The following is a 23,966-nucleotide window of genomic DNA, read 5'->3' on the forward strand; positions in this document are numbered from 1 at the left end:
TACCAGAGAATACATGTAATTTGTGGATCTTTGGAACAACATGTCGAAAACACTTCAGAGTAGTAAAAGTACACCGAGTACACAGTTATTTCTAATTCAAAATAGTTTACAGTTTTTAACCTTGTGTTTCTTGCATTAACACAGTGAAGAAAAAAATGTGAAGTTCTAAGTGCTGACTTTTTCAGGGCCCAGAAATGAATGTTTATCTGAAACAATTCATAATTATAATGAATTATGCTATAGAACTGGAAAATCTAAAATCAAACTTTAATCAGGTTACAAGGAAACCCTGATGCTAGTAAAAAAAAAATTTTTGTTCTCTATGTAAGTAAATAATCCAATTATTCTTTAAAAACTGCCTAAGCATTTTGGTAAAGACTTTTTCTTCATAGTCTTTTCCTCCTTGAAAAAACTTATGGTTTCATTTTTATGTTTTCTGTGTTTTTTTTCCATGTGCTAAAATGATTTTATTTTTAAAAATCCACTATTTCTTATTAGCAATATAAATGACTTTGTGCTTTTCAAGGACACCAATGTCGTGCTCCAGCTGCTTCATCTCTTCTTCCAGCTTCTGCTTGCGAATCTTCTTTGGTATAGAGTCAATGAAGACTGAGAGGGACTGAAACTCCTTATGCACCTCTTCCCAGTTCTTTTTCAGCCCCTGCAAATCGTAAAGAAAACTGTATATACCAAAGCAAACCACAGGAGCAGAGTAAATCACAAAGAAAATTGCACTGGGAGGAAAAATGTAAACAGGTAAAGAAAACTGACAAAAATAACTAAAAAATGATATGTGTTTATCAAGTTCTTGGCCATAGTAACAAGACAGACTGTATAGAGGCCAAACCCTATCCTTGATTGTGTGCTCATTTCCCATTGGGAGTATTTATTTTCTTTGTTTTTAATCTTACTGCACTTGTTTTTACCATCAAATACATGTATGTGGAATTATGCGTAGTATGAAACTAAGCTTTTAGCAAATGCTTTGGTAAAAACAACTTAGAACTGATATCCCCAAGCAAAAAAAAAATTTTTTTGAACAGGAAATTATTTCTTAAAAAAATTTTAGTTCAACAGAGAAATCATCAAAACACTAGATTCTGACATACATGAACATGTTTTCTTGTATTCGACTAAATGGAATGGTATAAAATGATGAAATTCAAATTAACAAGAGATGATCTTTTATGTGTTTTCAATATCAGGAATTCTTCCTCCACATAGTTAAGAGATCTATACTTTCCATTAATCTCTTCTACAAATGACTGAAATGTCATGCTAATTCAATAAGGTATGTGTGTGCACTTAGTCGCTCAGTCAAACCCAACTCTTTACGACCCCATGGACTGCAGCCCGCCAGGCTCCTCTGTTCATGGGGATTCTCCAGGCAAAAATACTGGAGTGGGTTGCCATACCCTCCTCCAGGGGATCTTCCCAACTTGGGATTGAACCCAGGTCTCCTGCATTGCAGGCAGATTCTTTACCATCTGAGCCACCAATTCAATAAGGTAGTTAATGTTTAATGTTCTCAGAAACCAACAAATTCAAAATTAGGAATCTCTTTAGGAACAATAATGGTTATTTCCATCTCTGCTTAGTTATTATTTCTTATCACAATGCACTAGAAGCCCCACTGACAAAATGATCAAACTAATTGAACTCATGCAATGAAATTTTATAAATTAATGCTTTCTATTGTTCACAATGGGTACACCAATCATGTTATTTACACAAAAATGGAAAGTAAAAACAAAATGGAATATTGCCCTGAAATTATGATCCCTGACACACAGATGGAAAAAGATATCTCATTCAAATGTAAACCAAAAGGAGGTTGCGGTAGATATACTTATGTCAGAAAAATCTGACTTTAAAAGTAAGACTGTAATAAGAGAAAAAGGACATTACATAATGATAAAGCGGTTGATACAACAAAAGTATATAACATCTGTAAATATTTATGTGCCCAACATGTGAAGTGAGTGAAGTGAAAATCACTCAGTTGTGTCTGACTCTTTGTGACGCCATGGACTATACTGTCCATGGATTTTTCCAGGCCAGAATACTGGAGTGGGTAGCCTTTCCCTTCTCCAGGCGATCTTCCCAACCCAGGGACTGAACCCAGATTTCCCACATTGCAGGTAGGTTCTTTACCAGCTGAGCTACAAGGGAAGCCCAACGTAGGAGCATCATAATATACAAAGCAAATATTACAAATTTAAAGCAAAAAACAGACAGCCCTATGATTATAGAAGGAGAATTTTAATACCCTACTTCCATTAATGAAAAGATCATCCAGACAGAAAATCAGTAAGGAAGGACTTTAAATAACAGGTTCTATCAGATGGATTTTACAGAAATGTAAAGAATTTTCCATTCAAATGACTAAAAAAGCATACTCTTCTCAAGTGTACATAGAATATTCTCCAGAATATATCATATATTATGCCACAAAGAAAGTCTTAATAAATTTAAGAGGACTGAATCATATCAAATATATTTTCTGATCACAGTGGTATGAAACTAGAAACCAACCATATGAAAAAAATCAGAAAATTCATGAATAGGTGGAGATTAAACAACATGATACTGAACAATCAATGGGTCAAAGAAGAAATCAAAAGAGAAGTTTAAAAATACCTTGAATGCAACTAAAACGGAAATATACTAATATTTATAAGATTCAGCAAAAGCAGTTCAAAAATGGAAGTTCATAGTAATAAATGCCTACCTCGAGAAACAAGAACAATCCCAAATAAACAACCTAACATTACACCTCTAGGAACCAGAAAAAGAAGAACAAAGCCCGAAGTTAGTAGAAGGCAATAACAAAGATTAGAGCATAAATAAATAAAATAGAGACTAAAAAGACAATAGAAAAGATCAGTGAAATAATGACTGGTTCTTTGAAAGGATGAACAAATTTACACAGCTCTAGCTAGATTCACCAAGAAAAAAAAAGGACTCAATAAATAAAATCAAAAATGAAAGTGGAGATATTATAATTGATACCACAGAAATACAAAGAATCATGTTGTCTACTATGAACAATTATATGCCAACATAATGGAAAGCTTAGGAGAAACAGATAAATTGCCAGAAGCATACAACCTACCAAGGCTGAATCATGAAGAAAGAGAAAATCTGGACAGACCAATTACTAGTAAGAAGATTAAATTAGTAACCAAAAACCTCCCAACAAATAAAAAGTTCAAGACCAGACAGTGGATTCTACCAAACACTCAAAGAAGAATTTTACCAATCCTTCTCAAACTCTTCAAAAAACAGAAGAGAAGGGAACTCTTTCATACTCATTTTATGAGGCTAGCATGATCCTTGTACCAACATCAGACCATGGTGCCACAAGAAAAGAAAATTACAGGCCAATATCCCTTGGAAAATAAATGCAAAAGTCCTCAACAAAATATTAGCAAACTGAATTTAACAATCCATTAAAAGAACCATATACAAACATACTTTGGAGATATATCAGACTTGGTTCCAGACCACTTCAATAAAACAAACAACCCACCCTGGGTCGGAATCTAGGGAGGAGGAAATGACAACCCATTCCAGTATTCTTGCCTGGAGAATTCCATGGACAGAGGAGCCTGATGGGCTATATAGTCCATGGGGCCACAAAGAGTCGGACATGACTGAACGACTGAGCACACACATGCACACTATATCATAGTCTATTAAGTGTGCAATAGCATTATGTCTTAAAAAACAAATACTTTAATAAAAAAATACTATATTGCTAAAAAATGCTAACCATCATATGATAGTGCAGGGTTATGACAAACTTTCAATTTGTAAAAATCTCAATGTCTGTGAAGCACAATAAAATGAAGTACAATAAGACAAGGTATGCTGGTACTGTAATCAAGTGGGGTTTATTCTAGGGGTGCAACAGCCACAAATCAGTCCATGTGATATGCTACATTAGTAAAATAAATGATAAAAATCATATGAGCACCTCAACTGATATAGAAAAAGCATGATAAAATTCAGCTTCCATTTATGATTAAAAAACTCTCAACAAGGTACACATAGAGGAAACATACCTCAACATAATAAAGGTCAAATATGACAACACCATAGCTAACATCATACTCAATGGTAAAAAGCTAAAAGTTTTTCTTCTAAGATCAGGAATAAAACAAAGATGTCCACTGTCACCACTTTTATTTAACATGGTATTGGAAGTCCTAGAAGAACTGTATAAAAAAGATCTTCATGACCAAGATAATCACGATGGTGTGATCACTCACCTAGAGCCAGACATCCTGGAATGTGAAGTCAAGTGGGCCTTAGAAAGCATCACTACGAACAAAGATAGTGGAGGTGATGGAATTCCAGTTGAGCTATTCCAAATCCTGAAAGATGATGCTGTGAAAGTGCTGCACTCAATATGCCAGCAAATTTGGAAAACTCAGCAGTGGCCACAGGACTGGAAAAGGTCAGTTTTCATTCCAATCCCAAAGAAAGGCAATGCCAAAGAATGCTCAAACTACCACACAATTGCATTCATCTCACACGCTGGCAAAGTAATGCTCAAAATTCTCCAAGCCAGGCTTCAACAATACGTGAACCGTGAACTTCCAGATGTTCAAGCTGGTTTTAGAAAAGGCAGAGGAACCACAGATCAAATTGCCAACATCCGCTGGATCATGGTAAAAGCAAGAGAGTTCCAGAAAAACATCTATTTCTGCTTTATTGACCATGCCAAGGCCTTTGACTGTGTGGATCACAATAAACTGTGGGAAATTCTGAAAGAAATGGGAATACCAGACCACTTGACCTGCCTCTTGAGAAACCTATATGCAGGTCAGGAAGCAACAGTTAGAACTGGACGTGGAACAACAGACTGGTTCCAAATAGGAAAAGGAGTAGGTCCAGGCTGTATATTGTCACCCTGCTTATTTAACTTCTATGCAGAGTACATCATGAGAAACACTGGGCTAGAAGAAGCACAAACTGGAATCAAGATTGCCGGGAGAAATATCAATAACCTCAGATATGCAGATGACACCACCCTTATGGCAGAAAGTGAAGAGGAACTCAAAAGCCTCTTGATGAAAGTGAAAGAGGAGAGTGAAAAGTTGGCTTAAAGCTCAACATTCAGAAAATTAATATCATGGCATCTGGGGAAACAGTGGAAACAGTGTCAGACTTTATTTTTTTGGGCTCCAAAATCACTGCAGATGGTGACTGCAGCCATGAAATTAAAAGACGCTTACTCCTTGGAAGGAAAGTTATGACCAACCTAGATAGCATATTCAAAAGCAGAGACATTACTTTGCCAACAAAGGTTCGTCTAGCCAAGGCTGTGGTTTTCCCAGTGGTCATGTATGGATGTGAGAGTTGGACTGTGAAGAAAGCTGAGTACTGGAGAATTGATGCTTTTGAACTGTGGTGTTGGAGAAGACTCTTGAGAGTCCCTTGGACTGCAAGGAGATCCAACCAGTCCATTCTGAAGGAGATCAGCCCTGGGATTTCTTTGAAAGGTCTGATGCTAAAGCTGAAACTCCAGTACTTTGGTCACCTCATGTGAAGAGTTGACTCATTGGAAAAGACTCTGATGCTGGGATGGGTTGGGGGCAGGAGAAGAAGGGGACGACAGAGGATGAGATGGCTGGATGGCATCACTGACTCAATGGACATGAGTTTGAGTGAACTCCGGGAGTTGATGATGGACAGGGAGGCCTGCGATTCATGGGGTCGCAAAGAGCTGGACACGACCGAGCGACTGAGCTGAGCTGAGCTGAGCCAGAGATCAAGAGTGGCATAATTTAAAATTATTGATTATAAAAAAGAAAGAAAATGTAGTCCTTAAAAAGCATGGCTATACATTTAGATTTATGAGGAAATTAGAACTGTCTTATATAACGATACCTTAATAATAAGCCTTCAAAGTACAATCTTGTAAACTTTTCAGGGGACAAAGTGGTTTGTTTCCATGTTAAGATAAAAATGACTACAGGATTGGACACAGTTTATAGAGAAGATTTGTTGAGAAAAAAGGCTACAGATGTTGAACATTTCTTGAGAGAGATTACATCAAGAAAAAAGACAGAAGGAAAAATATCTTTTAAATTTTAAAAAGAGGGGGATGAGTTAAACACAGTTCTTAATAGTGTTTGAGAAGTATTCCAAAAAGAAGTCTTCGAAAGAGTTCTATTTTTCCATAGCCTTTCATTATGAAATGGGAAATGTGTTTCCAGAGTGCTCTACAGGGGTACCCACTACAGAGGTGAAATCTATGTATTTATACACTTTGAAACATCAAAGGTTTTTTTCAAAGCTCCTTGGGTGATATTTCCCTATTACTTGTGGTCACAGCAGCTATACGTTTCACAGTATTTCTTTTTAAAGGAGAGTTTGCTTTATATTCTAGTTTGTACAATAACATTTGGTTCAAAGTCAACTGCTAGGTATGGGAACTAAATGTGATTAATATTTCAGATTATATTGAAATAACCTCTTTGCTGTTTTTTAGTTATTTCATCTAAAAAAAAATCTTTTATGCACTGCAGCAATACTGATTTTCCCTTATTTTTATATCTTAATTTTCCTTCCTTCTGGTCTGATACTGAAGCAATGTTAATTTTGGGGAAACTTCATATAGGGAGAAGCTGTCACAAAATAGTAAAAAGTGTCTTCAGCTCCAGGCTCCTCTGCTGCCACCCCACCCCCATCCATTTTTTACCTTCTAGCTCTGCTCTGTAACTAGGTAGTCGGCATTAGGGGAGACAGTATTAATCCCTGTGGGCTGCTCTTTTCCCAGTGTTTGCCCCCAGCCGCTGCCTGAGTTCAGCCACGGAGGGCACTGGGTGGGAGGAAAGTGAGCTTGGGGCATTTCTTCCCCCTCCTCGATGTCACCTGGACACGACTGGCCCTTCCATTTGTGACTACAGTGCCCATCAGGGACCCCTCTTCCAGGCTCCAGCTCCCACCTGGCTCTGGTAATGCTGTTTCCAGCCCCTGTCTTTCCAGCCTAGGGTGGTGGTGATTCCCACTGTCCCTAGTCCTGGGTGCCTCAATGTTCCCCACTGGTTCCCTTAGCGCTGCTTCACCTCTGTAAGTAGCTCCTTTGTAAATTCTCTTCAGAATCCCTGTCCAGCATGTTTTCTGAATCCCTGGTGGATAGAGCTTCCCTCTGTTATACTCTGTGCGCGTGTGTGCTATGTGGTGAGAAAACACCTCCCCGGGGACTGGTGGATGTGCCTTTAGTCCCTCTTTGTTGCTGTCGTTTAGTTGCTCAGTCCTGTCCGACTCTTTGTAAGCCCACGGACTGTAGCCTGTCAGGCTCCTCTGTCCATGGGATTCTCCAGGCAAGATTTCTGGAGTGGGTTGCCATTTCCTCCTCTAGGGTGTCTTACCGACTTAGGGATCAAACCTGCATCTCCTACATTGACAGGTGGATTCTTTACCACTGAGCCACCAGGGAAGCTGTCCCTCTTTAGCTAGTTGTTAATTTTGTGAACCAGGGCAAATGTAAGCCAAACTCCAAGCTCCCTGAAAGTAAGGACCACATTTATTTTGCTCATAATGGTATCTTTTGGGCTGGGTAGAAGGCCTGGAACATGGTAGATGTTCAGGAGATGAATGGATGGATGGATGAACAAAAGAGCCCATTTAATATATTTGCATTTTATATCCTCCCCTGGGAAATGAGAAGTTTGGAATCTTTAGGCCAGATGATTCCTTCCTGGATAATGGGACTGTAATTCTAAAGAACAAGCAGAATGAATCCTACTCGGGGACATGTGAACATATTGTCACAGAGCTACACACAGCTCAACCAGGGGAGGGAGCAGTGTTCAGGGCTTGTTAGAAACAGAGCCAGTGGCTTTGTTACCATGGCAGCTACACTACTCAGGCTAATAAGGCATCCAAGGTGGGGTCAGCTACTGTCCATCAGAGTGTATGCAAAGCAACGGCATGACCACATTAGGAAGCCAAGGCTTGCTGATCTACTATGGAGGTGCCTTAGCAAAGAGCCTTTTCCTTCCCAGGGAAGTTCTTCCTCTCTTTCCCTATCTTTCAGCATTATTTAGATACAAAATGGCTTTCACAAAAGCACGTAAGTTTTAAGACTGGCAGAGTCAGAAAGAAGGAGGGAAGAAAGGAGAGTAAGAGGGAGGGACAGAACCAAGAGCAGAGCTCTTCCTGAAAGTGACAGGCAGCCACGTCTGCCAGCCTTCTTGCCTGCTTGTCCTCCCTTCTTCTTTCCAGCGCACTCTTATTAATCATCCGTGTTTACACCGGGCACCAGGTTAGACAATGCAGAGACTGCTGACCACAGAGAGGCTTGGTTCCTGCCCGCAGGCCACTCCTGTCCAGTGGGATACTCTCTTACTTTGTAGTTTAAGGCCCAGCTAAAGACCTACCTACATCTTGCAGTGGATGTTCATGCCTGGGAACCTTATAAAACATGATCTATACATAGACACATATCTCTGTATGTACACATATACAGAGCACCTCTCATCAACTAAATCACAACATTATTCAGAGCAGAAATTTTCTTATGACTCTTGGGGCTTAGCATGATACTCTATGCTGCTGCTACTGCTGCTAAGTCGCTTCAGTCATGTCCAACTCTGTGCAACCCCACAGACAGCAGCCCACCAGGCTCCTCCATCCCTGGGATTCTCCAGGCAAGAACACTGGAGTGGGTTGCCATTTCCTTCTCCAATGCATGAAAGTGAAAAGTGAAAGTGAAGTCTCTCAGTCATGTCCGACTCTTCGCAATCCCATGACTGCAGCCTACCAGGCTCCTCCATCCATGGGATTTTCCAGGCAAGAATACTTGAGTGGGGTGCCATTGCCCTCTCCGGATACTCTATGCAGAACAGGTATTTAATAAATGTTTATTGGTGCTCGCTTCGGCAGCACATATACTAAAATTGGAATGATACAGAGAAGATTAGCATGGCCCCTGTGCGAGGATGACACGCAGATTTGTGAAGCATTCCATATTTTTAAAAATAAATAAATAAATAAAAAATAAATATTTATTGGTGATTATGATGACAGATAAAATGTTAAGAATTTATAACAGCATATGAATCCATTTTTTGATAGAAACTAATGTAAAAATTTTTTTTTGTTTGTTTTAAAAAGGTCACTAGAAATTGTTTTGTAGAAAGTTTTCACAGTAACAAAACAAGGAATAAAGTACTATTTTTACCTCTATAAGAGACAGGATGACTCTAGAAGAATATAAGTAGATGCTTACTAAATACTCTCTAAAGATGATTGAGCAACTGTGTTCATATCCCCCAAATATTTTAAATGCTTCAGATAAAAGTCTTGCATTAAAAACTCCAACATAAGTGCCTTTAAGTCTATTTTAGTCAAAATAAAGAAAATATAGGTAAAACCTAACACTTGGTTATTTTAAAATCTAGACATTTGCTTATAAGAAAGAAAAAAAAAAGTTGGTCTAGGGACAGGACAGTTTCAATTATTCTAGAGCTCCACCTAGTGAAAAATATCTATTTTATGAATATTATTTTTGAAAAATTCAGGGCCATGGGAATGGAAATAAAAATGCTTTTTTGCTTTATTTATGCATATTCATGTAACAGTTGGACTATAAAGAAAGTTGAGCACCGAAGAATTGATGCTTTTGAACTGTGGTGTTGGAGAAGACTCTTGAGAGTCCCTTAGACTGCAAGGAGATCCAACCAGTCCATCCTAAAGGAGATCGGTCCTGGGTGTACATTTGAAGGGCTGATGTTGAAGCTGAAACTCCAGTACTTTGGCCACCTGATGCAAAGAGCTGACTCACTGGAAAAGACCCTGATGCTGGGAAAGATTGAGGGCATGAGGAGAAAGGGACGACAGAGGATGAGATGGTTGGATAGCATCATTGACTCGATGGATGTGGGTTTGGGTGGACTCTGGGAGTTGGTGATGGACAGGGAGGCCTGGCGTGCTGCCATTCATGGGGTTGCAAAGAGTCAGACACGACTGAGCAACTGAACTGAACTGATGCGTATTCACTGAAGGAGAAAGTGAACTTTCTTATGACACTACTCAGAAAAAAAAAGAAGCTCACTCAGTCAGAAAAGAATTATTATTCAACAATCCCTATATTACAACATTTTGCTCTTCCCAAAGAAACAGCTTTGCTGCATGTAATTGTCACTGTAACCAAAAGACCGTGTTCTGATTTCAAAAATCAAAGTGCTGGCCTTAATGGTCATTGATGTTAGGCCCTCCTTTCAGAAATGTTCCAAAGAATTCCACACAGACGTGAATTACAGAACGCTTACCTGCAGAACCGCTTCCCTTTCTTCATCAGATAGCCTTTTCATAGCTGCTTTCCTGAGGTTTTCCTGGATATAGTTATCGTATTCTTCTTGGGCTTTCTTTACTTCCTCATTTCGCTTACATATATATTCAGGTGTGACACCATAATCCTTACAAAGATTTTTCAGAAAAAAAAAAAAAATCCTGAAAGTTATCTTGTATATGTGTACATACCAAGCAAAGATTAGGAGCAAAAGAAATGTTACAGACTTAAAGCCTTTGCTCAAAACACTGCAAATTGACAAGTCAGTGATTTTTTTATCTTGAGGTCTCTTTTGCATAATTTTGTTTTTTTTAAAAAAAGAAGATAAATGCTTCTAATGCATTGTAAAAACAGATTCTTAAAACTACTACGCACATCTGCTTTAAGAAAAAAAAATGACTTGGGCCCCTAAGGTTGTTTTTGGAAATACAAAATACAATTTTAGGCTCCTGGGCTGCTTATAAGGACTGACAGTGAAGCAATCAGCTGTGATTCTTTCAAGTTAGTGAATGTGTTGATACCACTGTGCAGAGACACAGAACTACTCCCCTGTTCATTCTCCAAAAAAACTGTTTGAGGATGTACTTGGTGGCAGCTACACTAGTGAATAAGAAAGGCAGTTTCTGTCCTCACCGAATGTGTTTTCTGTGGGGAGAAAAGCTCATCAAAAAGACATTATAAAATAACATTTATAAATACAGGAAGAAGAAAGAGAGTCATGAGAACTAATTGAGATAAAATGTCAGGGAAGATCTCTCTGAGGAAGCAGCTGTTGAGAGATATGAGTCATTGAAACTATGCACAAATATCCTGGTTCTTCTCCTTGGAGGCAATACTCCCCTGCTCCCCTTTCAAGTAAGATGTAGCCATGTGACCAGCATTATCCCGTGCGAGTTCAAGTAACTTCTGTCCTTTTTGAATCTTATGAACTAATGGATGACTTGCCATGTTCTTTTTCTCTCTGGTATGATGTTCTTTTTCTCTCTGGTATGCTTTGGGTTGCTGGGTCCTGGAATGAGGACTGGAAGTAGAGCTCCCAGCAACCCTCAAAAGGACATGCAGCACAAGGAAGCACTAAAACTTAAGTTACTTTTAGTTACTTAAGTTTGGGGGTTGTTAGCCACAGCATAACCCAACCTAATCCTGACTGAACAAGGGATAGAAACCTTAGCTATTAATATAAATGTGCTCTGCAAAGTTGCAAAGCACTATACAGATAAACACTAAGAGCTCAGTACTCTGAGCATTTAGTTATTAGTACTCTGGGTAAATTAGTTCAATGGTAACCAGTTCAGTCCACTTCAGGAAACACTGAGAGCAACACCTCTTTTCAGCTCAGGACAATTAGTGAGGTTCATAATGATGATTCTGTGTCATCACAAGAGATTATATGTGGCATATTCTGTTTAAGAAAAAGAACTGCCTCACAGATGAGGAAAAGCTGCAGTGATCTGAAATATTCTCATGTGCTGGATCACTGAGAGCTAATGCATACTATTGATATTAATAATTGCATATATTATAATATCCACTCATCATTGAATTTTTACTAGGTGCCAGGTATTGTGTCAAGTGCTTAATATATTTTACATCATTTAATCCTCACAATGCTGTGATAAATGTAATAACTTGTTAAAAAAAATCATGGAGTTAAGTAAGTGGCAAGAGTTAGAATTTGAAATGCTGTCTTACTATTATCTCTGTATAACTCAGGCCAACATCCATGCTTCACTGTGCTAACACAAATTGCCCTCATGGCACAAATGGGCACACAATACTTTACTTGAAACTAAAACATGAGGTTCGCTCATTTTTAAAAAATGGCATCACCCTAAAAAGGACCTACTGTCTCACTTAACAATAATAGATTTTAAAACTTAACTCTGGTAAGTGGAAAGTAAGTTGAGTTAGTCCTTCCTGAGCTCTGACTGCTTAGCCACCAAGAGTATTACTACTACTACTACTAAGTCACTTCAGTCGTGTCCGACTGTGCGACCCCATAGACGGCAGCCCACCAGGCTCCCCTGTCCCTGGGATTCTCCAGGCAAGAACACTGGAGTGGGTTGCCATTTCCTTCTCCAATGCATGAAAGTGAAAAGTGAAAGTGAAGTCGCTCAGTCGTGTCTGACCCTCAGCGACCCCATGGACTGCAGCCTTCCAGGCTCCTCCGTCCATGGGATTTTCCAGGCAAGAGTACTGGAGTGGGGTGCCATTGGAGCAGAGAATCTGCATTGCTTGGTAGACAAGCTCAGGTAGACTAACCTAGCATTTTTCTGTCTCTGTGATGGAGACTCAATTTCCTGTTCAAGGCAGAAAATGTATCGAAGTGGGCGGCTTACACAGAATGCAGCCATGAGGAGGGGGACACACAGCATGATCGTCAAAGGAGAAGGGGTGTTTTGTGTGTGTGTGTGTGTGAGATGATGGAGAAATAATGGTGGAGATGGTTTTAAAAAGCCAGGAGAATGAAATTTCTGCTTTTCAACACCCTATGGGGCAGGAAGTCTGAGCAGCCTCCAGGGGCCATAGGAGGAGGAAGTATCAAAGAGAAGCTTGAAATCGTTGGCGTGTGCTGCCAACTCCCAGACTCCTACTGAGGTGTCTTAGCCAACTGAGCATCAGGGGTTTTTCAGGGACTAAGTAGTTTTTCTCTAACAATGGCCTTGAGGCTCCTGTTTTGATTGTGAACAGGCATTGGACTCATCATGGTGGATCACCGGATGACCTTAATGCAAGCCCCTCAACCATCACTATTACAATTTCTTTTTTCCTCTTCCTTTCCTTTCTTTTTTGCCACAAGTTATTATTAAGCATAGGCTTCCCCAGTGGTTCAGAGGTAAAGAATCTGCCTGCAAGGCTGGAGCCACAGGAGATGTGGGTTCAATCCATGGCTTGGGAAGATCCCCTGAAGGAGGGCATGGCAACCCACTCCAGTATTCTTGCCTGAAGAATCCCATGGACAGAGAGGAGGCTGGTGGGTTATAGTCCACAAGGTCACAAAGAGTTGGACACTACTGAAGCGACTGAGCATGCACACGTTATATTATGTACTGGAGAAAGAAATGGCAACCTACTCCAGTATTCTTCCCTGGAGAATCCCATGGACAGAGGGGATTCTGTAGCCCTGGCAGGCTACAGTCCATGGAGTCACAAAGACTCAGACACAACCGAGTGACTGAGCACGCTCATTATTATGCATTACTATTCTTTAGAATTTTGTACTCATACTATGTGTGTTTCCAGCATTTTTGTGTTTCATAAACATGCAAAGTAAAATAGGTTTCATGTAAGGTACTTTTCATAAGCTTTTTAAGCTTTAAACTTCTACATTTAAACAGCTAAACCCATGCTTCTGTAATTTTCAGCAATGAAATCATATGCTTATCTGATAAGCACCTTTTCAGATAGAAATGAAGGTCCTGAAAAGACTAGATTATTGTTCAGTACTTTCAAGATTTGTTTTACTCCAAACCAAACACAAGTGAATATATTCAAACTGAAATAGTACTCTGAATTATTTACACTACACTGATAGGATGGACAGTTCTAAAGTTGTTTTCCTCTTCATTTCTCTCATTCTGTTACAAAGATAATGTAAAGTGAAAGTGAAAGCCACTCAGTTGTGTCCGACTCTTTGCGACCCCATGGACTATACAGTCCATGGGATTTTCCAGGCAAGAATACTGGAGTGAGTTGCCTTGCCATCCTCCAGGGGATCTTGCTAACCCAGGGATTGAATCCAGGTCTCCCATATTGTGGGCAGATTTTTTACCAGCTGAGCCACCACAGACGCCCAAGATAATGTAAACTAATAACTAAATCCTAGAATCTTCTGAAAGGTTATTCCTTTCAGATTTACAGTAATGACTGTGCTTCTAGCGACAATTCCACCTCACCAAAAATGAGTATCTTTTAGAGATGGGCTCCAAAATCACTACAGATGGTGACTGCAGCCATGAAATTAAAAGACGCTTACTCCTTGGAAGGAAAGTTATGACCAACCTAGATAGCATATTCAAAAGCAGAGACATTACTTTGCCAACAAAGGTTTGTCTAGTCAAGGCTATGGTTTTTCCTGCGGTCATGTAAGGATGTGAGAGTTGGACTGTGAAGAAGGCTAAGCGCCGAAGAATTGATGCTTTTGAACTGTGGTGTTGGAGAAGACTCTTGAGAGTCCCTTGGACTGCAAGGAGATCCAACCAGTCCATTCTGAAAGAGATCAGCCCTGGGATTTCTTTGGAAGGAATGATGCTAAAGCTGAAACTCCAGTACTTTGGTCACCTCATGCGAAGAGTTGACTCATTGGAAAAGACTCTGATGCTGGGAGGGATTGGGGGCAAGAGGAGAAGGGGATGACAGAGGATGAGATGGCTGGATGGCATCACTGACTCGATGGACGTGAGTCTGAGTGAACTCCGGGAGTTGGTGATGGATAGGGAGGCCCGGTGTGCTGCGATTCATGGGGTCGCAAAGAGTTGGACATGAGTGAACGACTGATCTGATCTGATCTGATCTAATTCTTAAATATACTAATAACTGAAATTAAGGAAAACAACTGTAGTTTTCCTTTACTAAACTACATGTTGCTGTTCATTCCAAATTCTCTGTTACTTTCACCATACTAGATTTGGACCAAACACAGACTTCAGGGGAATGAGCACTGACAATCTAGAGAATTTGTTCAGTGAGAGCACTGTTTTTTAATTGAAGTAAAGGTGATTTACAATAGTATATCAGTTTTAGGTGTACAACATAATGGTTCAAAATTTTTATAAATTATAGACTATACACACCATTTAAAGCTGTTTAAAAATGTTGGCTATATTTCCCTTGTAGCTTACTTGTTTAATATATCCTAGAGCTTATTTATTTTATCCATACTAATTTGTACCTCTTAATCCCCTCTACTTTTCCACTCCCCACTAACCATGGGTTTGTCAGAAAGCACCGTTAGTAATAATAGAATCTTTATGAATAATTTGAATATCAGGTCTTTCTAAAAATTACAGTAGTCAATTATATTAACACTTTATTACTTGAAAATTTTCCCCATTCTGGTTTTAGCACTGAAAGCCCTGCATGTTGGGGAAACCTTAGTCCCGGGCAACTGGACAGCTGGTCATCCTATCAAAAGATCTTCTCTTTTGGAAGCTAAGATGAACTATTGCAGTAATAGGAGAAAAAGGTGAAATTACTGAACCATAACTTTGAAGAGGTTTTTAATGTGAAGAAGCATTATCATCTTGAAATACTGCTAATACTTGAAATTATAGGCAACACTATGTGAAATGCTGAGTCTGGGTCTCTGTAGACAAAGTCAGTAAAATATATACATGAAATTGCCATCTTAATTGATAGGGATATGTGACAAGTAAAGATATAAACAAATGATAATTATCTTATAAATAACCAAGTTTAGTGAATTTGTTCATTGTTTTTCATGTACATTAGCTGTCAGCTTGCTAAAAGCTTACTATTAAGAGCTAACTAGCTAGTTGAGTGATATAGATCAATCTATGCCAAATCTTCACCTTGAATTTTTTAAAAAAAATTCTATTTTCTTTCTCTATTATTTTTATAATTTTTAATTAGAAGGTAATTGCTTTATAATACTGTGCTGATATCCACAATACTACTTAATTTTAAAACAAATTTTTATTGGAGTATAGTTGCTTGCAATGTTGTGTTTCTGTCTTACAGCAAAGTGAATCAGCTATGTGATTACAAATATCCCCTCTTTTGGGGATTTCCTTCCCATTAGGTCACCACAGAGCATCAAGTCAAGTTCTCTGTGCTATACAGTAGGTTCTCATTAGTTATCTATTTTATACATATCAGATTTTATTAATATATCATAAGGCTACCTTTTTATTTATGTACTTTGGAACCAGTCCTGAAGTTTCAAGATCATGCTTGTCTCCAGTTCTTTTGTCAACATAAATTGGTTTAGGCTTTTTAGCCACTCCCATAATGACATCAGCTGCATTTGTATTTATAAAATTTTTTTCACTCTGTATTCCCATGACTGGATGGTCAGTCCTCAATGGCACAGGTGGCTTTCTGCGCTCATTCCATTCAAACTTTTTTTCTGTTAGACATAACGTTTCCATTGTTAATGTTAAACCATAAACATGTCTACTCAGTACTATTTATAACATCCAGATATTTTACCATTAGTATATTAGAGTTGTATTAAAAATATATTCAAATATTTAAGGTAAAAATCAGTAATCACAAATGCAAAATATTAAATGTGAAATAATCAATATGTTGAAGAACAATATAAAAATCTAAGGGAAGAAAATAAACTCCCTAAATCATATGTGAGCTAATACATTTTTATTAGCTATTATGAAAATATTTTCTTATAAAGATTTCAACAAATATTTAGTTTGCCCATTGAAAAAGTTCAAAGAAACATGAAAACATTTTTCTGAGTACTTTCAATATTATGAATAATCATTTTCAGAGGAAAGTTACTATAAAATCACAAAGTAAAGAAATCAAACTTGATGTATTGAAAGTCCAAGAATCTGTGAAATTTTTTGCAGATTATCATTACAGTGATTATCATTGATTATTATTACAAGGCATAAAAATCACGTAATAGCTGTGCCTCCAACATGCATCTTAAGAAATAAAGATTACCAATACTGTTGAGGTTTCCTGTTCACTCCTCGCTGATTACATTTCACCTCCTTAAATAACTACTATCCAGAGTTTACCTTATTTCCCTATTCCACATTCTCTTAATTAGCAGATGAAACTGGCTGTTTCTACACAGTCTCTTTGACTTGACCATTCTGATTCACCTGTTTTGATACAGCCACATAGAAGTGGTTTGTCAAAAAGCTAAAATGTAAAATAATTACATTTTATTTCCTAGAACCAAAGGCAACAACTATCTTGACAAAACCTTACGCAAATCTTAACCCCAAACACAACTACTAGGTACTTTGTCTTTATTCATTTCTGTACTGTTTGAACTTTTAAATCATTTTATATAACCTTTATTATAAGGAAAAAAACAATATTTTATTATTAAAGGTCTATGAAATGGATTGATCTCTTGTTATGGGCTGAATTGTGTCCTGACCCCCATATTCATATGTTGAAGCCCTAAAGCCCAGTACCTCAGAATGGTACTGTAGTTGAACATAGTTTTAAAGAGGGATTTAAGTTAAAATGAAGTCATTAGGGTGCCACTGCTGCTGCTGCTAAGCCGCTTCAGTCGTGTCTGACTCTGTGCGAGCCCATAGACGTCAGCCCACTAGGCTCCTCCTTTCCTGGGATCCTCCAGGCAAGAATACTGGAGTGGGTTGCCATTTCCTTCTCCAATGCATGAAAGTGAAAAGTGAAAGTGAAGTCGCTCAGTTGTGCCCGACTCTTAGTGACCCCATGGACTGCAGCCTACCAGGCTCCTCCATCCATGGGATTTTCCAGGCAAGAGTACTGGAGTGGGGTGCCATTGCCTTCTCCATGAATGATCTCCTTATAAAAGGAGGAAATTCGGACACAGACACAGAAGGAAGACCATGTGAAGACACAGGGAGAAGATAGCTATCTATAAGCCAAGAAGAGAGGTCTCAGAAGAAATGAACCCTGGAAATATCCTGATGGTGTTTTTGTTTGTTATTGGCTGCACCTTGAGGCATGTGGGATTTGTTTCTCTGACCAGGGATTGAACCCATAATCCCTACAATGGAAGTACAGAGTCCTAACCACTGGACTGTCACATAATTCCAGGAAACACCCTGATCTTCGATGCTAGCTCTCAGAATTGTGACAAAATAAATTTCTACTTAAGTTGCTCCATGGGGCTTTCCAAGTTGCAGTAGTGGTAAACAATCCACCTGCTAATGCCAGAGACAGTAAGAGATATAGGTTCGATCTGGGTTGGGAAGATCCCCTGGAGAAGGAAATCGCAACCCACTCCAGTATTCTTGCCTGGAGAGTCCCAGGCACAGAGGTGCCTGGAGGGCTACAGTCCATAGGGTCTCAAAGAGTCAGACATTACTGAAGCAACTTAGCACGCACATACTCGTTAGGGTAGCAGCCTGCTGCTGCTGCTGCTAAGTCACATCAGTCGTGTCCGACTCTGTGCTACCCCATAGACGGCAGCCCACCAGGCTCCCCTGTCCCTGGGATTCTCCAGGCAAGAACACTGGAGTGGGTTGCCATTTCCTTCTCAAATGCATGAAAGTGAAAAGTGAAAGTGAACTCGCTCAGTCGTGTCTGACTCTTAGTGACCCCATGGACTGCAGCCCACCAGGCTCCTCCATCCATGGGATTTCCCAGGCAAGAGTACTGGAGTAGGGTGCCATTGCCTTCTCCTAGCAAACCAATATACCCCTGATAATTCTATACCCCCCACAAATACTATAAATGAAGCTTTCAATATTCACTTAGTCATTAATTCATGCAATATGTTTTTGCTGAATACTTACTATGTTCCCAGGTAGTGCTCTAGGAACTGTGGGTACAGCAGTGAACAAATGACACAAAGTCCCCTTTCTGATGGAGTTTACATGATAGTGGGGGATGAAAAAAATGTAATATGTAGACTATGATGTATGTATTTGCTTGAACAATATGTAAAACTGTTTCTTGTTCTTGACCTACAAAAATAGTTATCTTCTTCTTATTTAACATACTACTGAGATGTTGTGAACATTGTCATAAATTGAATTGTGGAGTTCTTACAAAGCCTGGAGCAGAGAATAAACCTGTTATAACCCAAATATTTCCCATCTACTAAAAGAGACTCATTGGAAAAGATTCTGATGCTGGGAGGGATTGGGGGCAGGAGGAGAAGGGGACAACAGAGGATGAGATGGCTGGATGGCATCACTGATTCAATGGACGTGAGTCTGAGTAAACTCCGGGAGTTGGTGATGGACAGGGAGGCCTGGCGTGCTGCGATTCATGGGGTTGCAAAGAGTCGGACACAACTGAGCAACTGAACTGAATGGAACTGAAACATACCCAAGTAAGGATGGTATAACCAGTTTGCCTAAAAAGCCAGAGGCTTAAAAAAATTAATTTATCTGTTTTAATTGGAGGCTAATTACTTTATAATATTGTAGTGGTTTTTGCCATACATTGTCATGAATCAGCCACGGGTGTACATGTGTTCCCCATCCTGAACCCCCCTCCCACCTCCCTCCCCATCCCATCCCTCCAGGTCATCCCAGTGCACCAGCCCTGAGCACCCTGTCTCATGCATCGAACCTGGACTGGCGATCTTTTTCACATATGATAATATACATGTTTCAATTCTATTCTCTCAAATCATCCCACCCTTGCCTTCTCCCACAGAGTCCAAAAATCTGTTCTTTACATCTGTGTCTCTTTTGCTGTCTCACATATAGGGTCATCGTTATCATCTTTCTAAATTCCAAATGTATGTGTTAATATACTGTATTGGTGTTTTTCTGACTTACTTCACTCTGTATAATAGGCTCCAGTTTCATCCACCTCATTAGAACTGATTCAAATACATTCTTTTTAATAGCTGAGTAATTAGTCCATTGTGTATATGTACCACACTTCTTTATCCATTCATCTGCCAGTGGACATCTAGGTTGCTTCCATCTCCTGGCTATTGTAAACAGTACTGCGATGAACACTGGGGTACATGTGTCTCTTTCAACTCAAAACCAGAGGCTTTAATAAGTTCACATGAGAAATATTTAGAAGCCAAATTTAATTATGAGTTGAAAGTGCATGCAGATGACTTCCTTAACTAAAGCTTTAGAAATGCATTTAAGAGGCAAAAGTGAATTCTCAGAAAATAAAGCAACAGTTTAGGAAGACTGATAACTCATTCCTAGTTGAGTAAGTCGGATAAGGCAATGGCACCCCACTACAGTACTCTCGCCTGGAAAATCCCATTGGATGGAGGAGCCTGGTAGGCTGCAGTCCATGGGGTCGCTAAGAGTCGGGCAAGACTGAGCGACTTCACTTTGACTTTTCACTTTCATGGCTTGGAGAAGGAAATGGCAACCCACTCCAGTGTTCTTGCCTGGAGAATCCCAGGGACAGGGGAGCCTGGTGGGCTGTGTCTATGGGGTCGCACAGAGTCGGACACAACTGAAGTGACTTAGCAGCAGCAGCAGTTGAGTAAGTAAATTATAAATCTTCCTTTGTGGTTGTGCGCTGGATGAAGCCTAAAGCCTACCCCCATCTTACTGTATGGTGTATCTACCTAAGCATCATCTTGTCTATCAACCCAAGAGTGGAGGATGGCAATCGGGCTGCTGCTTCGTTGCTCAGGCATGTCTGACTCTTTGCAGACAATGTGGGGAGGTTTGGAAAAAGGGGTGAGGATGTCTAGTCACAAATTATTCCCCCTGATATCTATATTCTCTATGACCACAATTGACTGCCAAATCTGAAAGCCAAATGATTTGGTTTCTTTCTAGGCTTCCCTGATAGCTCAGCTGGTAAAGAATTTGCCTACAATGCAGGAGACCCCAGTTCGAATCCTGGGTCAGGAAGAGCTGCTGGAGAACAGATAGGCTACCCACTCCAGTATTTTTGGGCTCCCCCGGTGGCTCAAATGGTAAAGAATCCACCTGCAGTGTGGGAGATTCGATCCCTGGGTTGGGAAGATCCATGGAGAAGGGAACGGCTACTCGCTCCAGTGTTCTGGCCTGGAGAATTCCAGGGACTGTATAGTCCATAGGGTGGCAAAGAGTCAGACACGACTGAGTAATTCTGACTTTCACTTTTCACTTTAGGCTATAACAAAATTGCAATATCAACAGGGTCTCATAGTCATGCAGATGTTCCACTACTTGAATTCAGAGAAATGTTCATATACCTTGTAGGTATTTTTCAGTGTGTCTAGCAAGTTACTGTGTTCAAAATGGCAGTATGTGCACAAAGAGACTGGTAGCTGTTTGGCCTATGTTACCTAAAACGTTGTTTCACTGCATGGGCTTTTATTTTATCTTATTTTGATGGACCTTTAAAGCTCTTGTAAAACCCCCAATTTTTTATTCTTAAGGCCAATGAATTTTTGTGTTTGTTTTACCTTATAACATTTCATGCAAAGATGAAATGGTATGGGCCTAACAGAAGCAGAAGATATTAAGAAAAGGTGGCAAGAATACACAGAAGAACTATACAAAAAAGATCCTCATGACCCAGATGATGATGATGTGATGACTCACCTAGAGCCAGACATACTGGAATGTGAAGTCAAGTGGGCCTTAGGAAGTATCACTAAGAACAAAGCTAGTGGAGGTGATGGAATTCCAGTTGAGCTCTTTCAAATGCTAAAAGATGATGCTGTGAAAGTGCTGCATTCAATATGTCAGCAAATCTGGAAAACTCAGCAGTGGCCACAGGACTGGAAAAGGTCAGTTTTCATTCCAATCCCAAAGAAAGGCAATGCCAAAGAATGCTCAAACTACCGCACAATTGCACTCATCTCACACGCTAGTAAAGTAATCCTCAAAATTCTCCAAGCCAGGCTTCAGCAATCGTGAACCGTGAACTTCCAGAGGTTCAACCTGGTTTTAGAAAAGGCAAAGGAACCAGAGATCAAGTTGCCAACATCTGCTGGATCATCGAAAAAGCAAGCGAGTTCCAGAAAAACATCTACTTCTGCGTTATTGACTATGCCAAAGCTTTTGACTGTGTGGATCACAATAAACTGTGGAAAATTCTTAGAGATAGGAATACCAGACCACCTGACCTGCCTCTTGAGAAACCTGTATGCAGGTCAGGAAGCAACAGTTAGAACTGGACATGGAACAACAGACTGGTTCCAAATAGACAAGGAGTACATCAAGGCTGTATATTGTCACCCTGCTTATTTAACTTATATGCAGAGTACATCATGAGAAATGCTGGGCTGGAAGAAGCACAAGCTGGAATCAAGATTGCTGGGAGAAATATCAATAACCTCCGATATGCAGATGATGACACCCTTATGGCAGAATGTGAAGAGGAACTAAAAAGCCTCTTGATGAAAGTGAAAAGGGAGAGTGAAAAAGTTGGCTTAAAGCTCAACATTCAGAAAACTAAGGTCATGGCATCCAGTCCCATCACTTCATAGCAAATAGATGGGGAAACAGTGGAAACAGTGTCAGACTTTATTTTTCTGGGCTCCAAAATCACTGCAGATGGTGACTGCAGCCATGAAATTAAAAGACGCTTACTCCTTGGAAGGAAAGTTATGACCAACCTAGACAGCATATTAAAAAGCAGAGACATTACTTTGTCAACAAAGGTCCGTCTAGTCAAGGCTAAGGTTTTTCCAGTGGTCATGTATGGATGTGAGAGTTGGACTGTGAAGAAAGCTGAGCACCGAAGAATTGATGCTTTTGAACTGTGGTGTCAGAGAAGACTCTTGAGAGTCCCTTGGACTGCAAAGAGATCCAACCAGTCCATCCTAAAGGAGATCAGTCCTGGATGTTCATTGGAAGGACTGATGTTGAAGCTGAAACTCCAATACTTTGGCCACCTGATGCTAAGCGCTGACTCATTTGAAAAGACCCTGATGTTGGAAAAGATTGAAGGCAGGAGGAGAAGGGGACGACAGAGGATGAGATGGTTGGATGGCATCACCGACTCAATGGACGTGAGTTGGGGTGAACTCCAGGAGTTGGCAATGGACAGGGAGGCCTGGTGTGCTGCAGTTCATGGGGTCGCAAAGAGTCGGACACAACTGAGTAACTGAACTGAACTGAACTACCTTATAATGTTTATAAGAAGAGAGACAGACTTCATCTCTTTTTTCTTATTTGAAACTTAGGATTTACAGTTTGGTAGTTGTGCTATGTAATATGCTTAACTTTGGTGAGTATTCATAAGGACTCAAGTAATATCACTGGTCCTAAGGCACTTAAGGAATTAAATTCTATTTTAAGATTTTCCAGTATTCTTGAGTGGCTGTACATTGCAAAATAACACTCGAGGAAAAGACAAGAGACTTTCAAAGACCTGAATTTAAACATTAATATTGTATTTTCATACTTGCTTCTTCCATCTTTCCTAATAATGCCCTCATCCTTTATCATGGCATATGGATTATGAGAGGATTGTGGGACACAAACCATTGCCATAGGGAGAAGGAGCTACATTTTTGTCAAAAGGTGATACCCTCACTGGGCTTGACATACTGTGTTAGTTCTTTGATCCAAGAAGATGGGAAGAGGCTAACTTTTTAAAAGACATAGACTCATTGCCCTCTTGTTTATTATCCAAAACCAGCAGGGAAGACATACTCAAGATGGGAAGAAGCTGCTGCATGCATACTTGTCACAAATCCTTTTTCATCTATTCTCCACTTTTCTAATGGCCTTTCCCCCAATATCCATATGCTTTATGATCACAACTGACTACATCATTTGTGAGGCCCAGCACAAGATGAAAATGTGGGACTCCTTGATAAAAAGTTATTAGGAATTTCAAGATGACAAAAGCAGAGCATTAAACCAAGTGTGGGATCCTTTGAAACCTGGGGCCCAGTGTGGCTGCACAGGTAGCATGCCCAAGAAACTGATTCTCATTCAGGAAGCCTCTTCCATTACATCCAATTCTTTCATTGTCCTAATGGTCTTCGAGATATGAGAAATTTAAAGCCCCATACTCAAAGCTAAAATGAGACTGGTCATTGCTTTGACAACAGATAGCAATGGTTGTA

General features: G+C 39.7%; 1 protein-coding gene and 1 non-coding gene across 4 annotated transcripts in view; one reads left to right on the top strand and one right to left on the bottom strand.

The window, feature by feature from the left end:
- Positions 1-244: 244 nt before the first annotated feature.
- The window catches only part of ENKUR (enkurin, TRPC channel interacting protein), a 174,533-nt gene continuing 150,811 nt past the window's right edge, over positions 245-23,966 (bottom strand). For all 3 annotated transcript variants that reach the window (XM_055543833.1, XM_055543834.1, XM_055543832.1), the window contains 3 exons: positions 16,174-16,397; positions 10,290-10,436; positions 245-661 (listed from right to left, as the gene is read on the bottom strand). In XM_055543833.1, the coding sequence (XP_055399808.1) occupies positions 485-661; positions 10,290-10,436; positions 16,174-16,397 (548 nt within the window). In that variant the 3' untranslated portion in view covers positions 245-484. The remainder of the gene's footprint in view (positions 662-10,289; positions 10,437-16,173; positions 16,398-23,966) is intronic.
- On the top strand, positions 8,886-8,992 carry LOC129626309 (U6 spliceosomal RNA). The gene has a single exon (XR_008701916.1). It is a non-coding gene; the product is annotated as a U6 spliceosomal RNA (small nuclear RNA).

The sequence above is a fragment of the Bubalus kerabau genome, chromosome 13 (assembly GCF_029407905.1).
Source record: "Bubalus kerabau isolate K-KA32 ecotype Philippines breed swamp buffalo chromosome 13, PCC_UOA_SB_1v2, whole genome shotgun sequence".
In the NCBI taxonomy this organism is placed as follows: domain Eukaryota; kingdom Metazoa; phylum Chordata; class Mammalia; order Artiodactyla; family Bovidae; genus Bubalus; species Bubalus kerabau.